General features: G+C 31.8%; 1 protein-coding gene across 1 annotated transcript; it reads left to right on the top strand.

The window, feature by feature from the left end:
* Window positions 1-804: 804 nt before the first annotated feature.
* On the top strand, window positions 805-5,067 carry LOC121116277 (beta-1,4-galactosyltransferase 3). The gene is made up of 6 exons (XM_040710522.2): window positions 805-2,880; window positions 2,961-3,144; window positions 3,378-3,524; window positions 3,588-3,634; window positions 3,694-3,879; window positions 4,700-5,067. The coding sequence occupies exons 1-6, from the start codon at window positions 2,660-2,662 to the stop codon at window positions 4,905-4,907; spliced, it is 993 nt and encodes a 330-aa protein (XP_040566456.1). The 5' UTR covers window positions 805-2,659; the 3' UTR covers window positions 4,908-5,067.
* Window positions 5,068-5,601: the final 534 nt, after the last annotated feature.

Genomic DNA, 5,601 nt, shown 5'->3' with positions numbered 1-5,601 from the left:
AGAATAATGTTGTCAAAAAATTATCTTCGAAAAAATTAAATATAAAATGTTCCGGAAATTGAAAATACTACATGGAGTGGTTAAAGTTTAAAATATTATGTGCAAAATACATTGTTTTGTGGCATTTCTTCTTAAAATTGAATCTTTACGTTTGATGAAAAAAGGGTAAAAATAAAAAATAATTCAGAAAATGAGATATATTTCAGTTAACCATCGGTTTTTTTTGTGTCAAATTAATGTCCAAACGAATTTAGAGACTAATTTATAAAATCCTTTATTTTATCTACAGATCAAATATTTCATCGTCTTCTTGCATTTTGTTTTTTACCCTGAAAAAAACAAGTGCAATTTTAACATATTTCATATTTTGCCAATAACTTTTTTGATTTTGAATAAATTTAGACAACTTCCTTATTCGTATGGTTGTTTTTTGAGATGCCAATTACTTTTGATTCATAACTCAGTCCCCTATTTTTTTGTTTTGGGTATAGAATAATTATATATGTAACCTGTTAACCTGACTAAGTTCAAATGAGGCACTCCTGCAAATTTCAAGCCTCTTAAGCCCAACGGTGTGTGCACTACAAACATTGAATTTATAAGATTATGCCCAAGTTTAGATTTAAACATTTATTTAACATTTAAAATCAATTGAAAAAATATATATATATATTTGATATAAAATTATAAAAAGTTATTCAAAATTGCAAACAAACATACAAAATACTTCTTTTTCAACAATATTTTTAGTACTTCTGTCTTGTGTGACGAACTATAAATCCTTATTAATAACAACTCTTTATTTTCTTTTCTTTGATATGACACTCCGTCACACGTTCGGTGTTAGATTGGTCTTCTTTATATCAACTAATTATGCAGTTCAAAAATTAAGCCCACAATCAAGTCCTCCGGAGACAGATAGACAAACTTTCCTCTATTAATGTACACAAGGTATATCTTTGGAGCAGAATCGAGCCATGTTATCTGCGCAGAACTTTGGCACTTGGTGGACGTGTGAGAGGGAGTACCGTCCTGAGTTCACAAGTGATGGCCCTCTGGGTAGTTGATCTTCATCCATGGCAAGATGGTGTACCTAAGCATCTTATAGTAGGCCTACTGGCAGATTTTCTGTCCGGCCAGATATTTGGTGTGGCAAACACTTTGGACCTCTTCTTTTGTTTCTGCAAGCCAGTGGTCGTTCCGGCGGTTGTGGAATTGATCAATTGTGAAAATCTTCTTGTCTGAGAAAATATTCACAATTGACCCATTTGTTTGATTCATTTGAAGATTCTTTTCTTGCACCTGTCGAGCCTCCTGGCTTTCATTCCCTCTGTCAGAGGGTAACGCAGGGTCCTAGTGAAATAACCTAATCCCAAGTTGTGCTTTATAGCCCTCCTGATGGTTCTAGGAGCCATAGAAAAGTCGTTGGCTATGTGATTCATCCACTTAGTGGGATCCTCCATTATATTCTTCTCCAAAACTTAACAAGGACTTCGTCTTCTTCCTTAAATTATGCCCTCCTTTTCCTGACATCCTGGAGAGGTCTTTTTCATTTTTTTTTTTCCATCTTTGCCAACTTAAAAACCAGGCTCCTAGAACACTTATGCATGATCGTAATCTTCATCACATCAACTACAGCGTCTAGGAGATCTGAGAGGCACTGTCTTTTGCTTGTTTCTCGCTCCTGATGATGAGATGACTAAATGATTAGTATAGTTTCTTTTTATAAAAAGGACTGGGGAAACAGAATATCAAAAAATAATCACTAAACCTTTTCATAGTAATGAAAAAATAAACATTAATTAACAGACCACGTTTTTCTGCCCAACCCGGTAGATACATATTAGGATTTGAAAGCATTCAGTCAATGAGATATAGGGAGTGGTATTCATATCAAATTCAATTAAACCACTAACTTTCTGATCCAAGAGCATGTTCTGGAAAAAAATGAATTCTTTGTTCTCATTATGGTAATTAAATGGAAATTTGATACCCTTCTCCAATATTAATTTTTTGTCTCTAATTTCATTAACAATTTTCCTTATGATCGGTTGTCCAGCTCTGTGTTGACTTAGTTTTTAGAATATGGATTGAGAAATATTGATTCAACCACTCGAAATAAAGTTTTGGGCTGGGCTCTGATAGTTATTTGATACAATTTATATGTCAGTACAGTGTTTCTGATGGTTTGAGTACCCTAAATAGTTTGTTGACCTACAATTTGTTTTCCTAAAAATTAGGAATATATTTTTCTGTATAACTTGAGGAAAGGAATTTCAATGAACATTTTCAAATTCAGCAATTGGAAAGGATTGATCTTTTCTGTCACACTTGACAATAAATATTACCCCGGTGATTAATGCCCAGAGAAAAGTTGGATAAAAATCAAATCTACTAATTTTCACAAAATTACACCCCTCCCTAATCTAAAGTGTAAACTTTAAAAAAAATTACAAATTAAGTTCATATATTACAGCGATTTGAGTCAACCTTTTTAATAGAGTAATAAAATACGTAACATTATTAAAAGAATATTGATTTATATCAAAAATAATATTTATTTTTTGTTCCATCTAAATTAATCTGTCAGAGAACTATGCCCTAGTTGCCTACTATCAAATGCTGTTGAAGACTACAACGTGTTGCAAACTCTTTTGAAATGAATAAATCCCTTAAAATATTTATCACAGTCTCCATATTGGTAAATATTAGTTTTTATTTTAATCTCATTTTATATAGAAATAGTATTTTGGATTTCGTTCATTCTTGGAAATTAATAATTTCCTGTGGACAAGTGAGCTTCAAGCTCATTGGTGATCTTGAGATCCCTCCTTTACCAGATGTATCAAACGTTATGGAATATGTCCATCGTGAAAATCTGTAAGTATATACTATTTGAGAAGAGTGAAAGAATATCCAGTGAGTACAGTAATAGAGAGAACTTTGTTTGTGTTTTATAGCCACGTTCAAAAAGGTGGAAGATTTACACCTCGGATATGCAATTCAAGTATTGTTCCAAGGAGTAGCACAGCTATTCTAGTACCTTTTCGAGATAGAGAAGAACATTTGTCCGTTTTCTTGCGACATATGCATCCACTGTTAACGAGGCAGAGACTTGAGTATAAAATATACGTCATTGTGCAAGTAAATTATGACAGAGTTGGGAACTTGGACTTTTTAGACTTTTGACTCGACTTGGACTCATTCAACTTTTTCATTGAATATAAAGTACTCTATAAAGGTCCTTATAAAAAAATTTGACATGGGCAAAGGCTTGAGACTCGAATTGGACTTGTAATCCAAGAACTTGTTCTCATCTCTGCACTGTCTTGACATTATGCGAAACTTTGAGTTAATAAATCATCTTTGTGTCTTAGGAAGGAAACAATCCGTTTAATCGAGGAAAGTTACTGAATATTGGATTTGTGGAGGCGATGAATGAAAAAAATTGGAGCTGTATTATATTTCATGATGTGGACTATTTACCATTGAATGATGAAAATATGTATACATGCTGGGACAATGTAAGGAGTTTACACTATGTATATGTATATATAATAATATAAATGAAAGCCATTTACTTATAGCCTCGAGAAATGGTGGCTGCAGGCAGTGTGTGGAACTATGTGTATGGGTAATTTTTTTCCCTTATTTTGTCATTAGTCTTTCTTTCATAACAATTCCTCAAAATAGAGCGCCATATAAAAATTTCTTTGGGGCTGTATCATCAATCAAACCTCATCAGTTTCGAGAAGTTAATGGATTTTATAATGATTATTATGGTTGGGGTGCTGAAGATGATGATTTATCGAGAAGGATACAATTCCATCATATGAAAATTGACATATTGGACCAAAAAACAGGCTCAAGAATTGGAAGGTACATATTTTTTCATTCTTTATTTTGAAACCCAAATAGAGTGGTTCTTAAATTTTATTGGTTCGAAATTTCTTACATTTGATTGGTTCGAAATTTCTTACATTTGATTGGTTCGAAATTTCTTACATTTGATTGCCTCGAAATGTGGGGGGGGGGGGGCAATATCCAAAAATACACCTTTTGGTAAAAAATGAAGAAAAGTAAATTGTTTTACAATAGGATATATGTATTAAATCCAGTTCTTTTACAACCACCAGTGGATCAGGACGGCTAAATTCTACTCCTCGTGGAGGAGTACTTCTCCAATAAAATTAAAAGTCACATTTAGAAAAACCATAATTACTTCATATCTGACTTATCGTATTTATGTCACGAATGACTATAATATGTGCTACACGCAGTAAAGGTATTACCATCCGGTTCATGAATATTTACTAAAAAAATGAACTTTTTCTCTTAAAAAGACGTTTGTCAAAGAAAAGTTTAGATCTTATGTGGTATGTAAAAAACAAATTCCACCATGCCTAGTACATTATTTTCCATTTCTGTAAAAATAATAATCCTTTCAGAGGAAAATTGTACATAAATTATTTGTTCATTTTACATTTATATATTATTCATTACAAATTTTTCGATCTTGACTTATATTGACTATTAGAAACTTCTAGATAAAATTGCAAACTCTAAACATTGATCACTATGGCTCTGACTGTATATTTCTTCGTTATTTTTTTACCAAAAGGAACATTTTCGTACTGTGTCCCTCTGCCATTTCTTTAGAAAAAAACATTTTAACGTACAATCTTGTGAACAATTTCAGATATAAAATGATGGACCATGAGAATCAAAAAAAGTCCCCAAAGCGATTTGAATTACTAATGAAAACAAAAGAAAATATGAGGAAAAACGGGTTGAATAATTTAAAATATCAAATAACTGCTATAAGACATGAACCACTTTATATGAATATTACAGTTAATGTTTTCTACAATGAATCTACAGTTAATAAAAACAAGGATAATCAATAAAAAAGTGTACCTAAGGTATTGGTTCATTGCGTTAACAGCTTAACTTGCTCCATAAAATGGTCTTAATGTGTTTTATAATTAAAATTTAAACCCCACGTTTTGTATCAATTATTGAAGAAGCAGAACTTTCTAATAAACAGATTTCGAGGCTCTAAAATAATTATTTATCATGAATAACTATCAATATATAAGATATCAAGTGACAAATATCAATACTTGTCCAAAATGTATCCCAGTAAATGTTTCCTTGGTCTATAGGAAACTATACGCCAGTAGAAATCAGAGCTATGTCTAGAGTTGTATAAAATATGACTTGTAGGTATCTAAAAAATAAAAGAAACCGAGAAATGAACACATATTTTTTGGACACCCAGTTTTTGAAGTTCGCAAACTAAGAAATAAATTTTCTTTTCCTAAGTTGAGATAATTATTATTTCAATTTCTGAGGAGTTGCATACATTTTCTTCTACATTTACAACATATCATTGACAAGGTTATGCATTTATCGGTCTAGCGGTTCCGATTATTGAACTGCTAGAACCGGAACCGACAAAGTCCAACAGAGACTGCAATATAGTACTTTTCGGTCTTGGTTCTTGAGCTTCTGTTCCTATATAGAGCATACAAAGAAAACACAATTTATACTAAAAAAAAAAGAATTAACTTTAATCAATTAGTTAATTTTTTGAGGTTT

This window comes from Lepeophtheirus salmonis, chromosome 4 (genome assembly GCF_016086655.4).
Source record: "Lepeophtheirus salmonis chromosome 4, UVic_Lsal_1.4, whole genome shotgun sequence".
In the NCBI taxonomy this organism is placed as follows: domain Eukaryota; kingdom Metazoa; phylum Arthropoda; class Copepoda; order Siphonostomatoida; family Caligidae; genus Lepeophtheirus; species Lepeophtheirus salmonis.
This window is presented reverse-complemented; position numbering and strand designations above follow the sequence as displayed.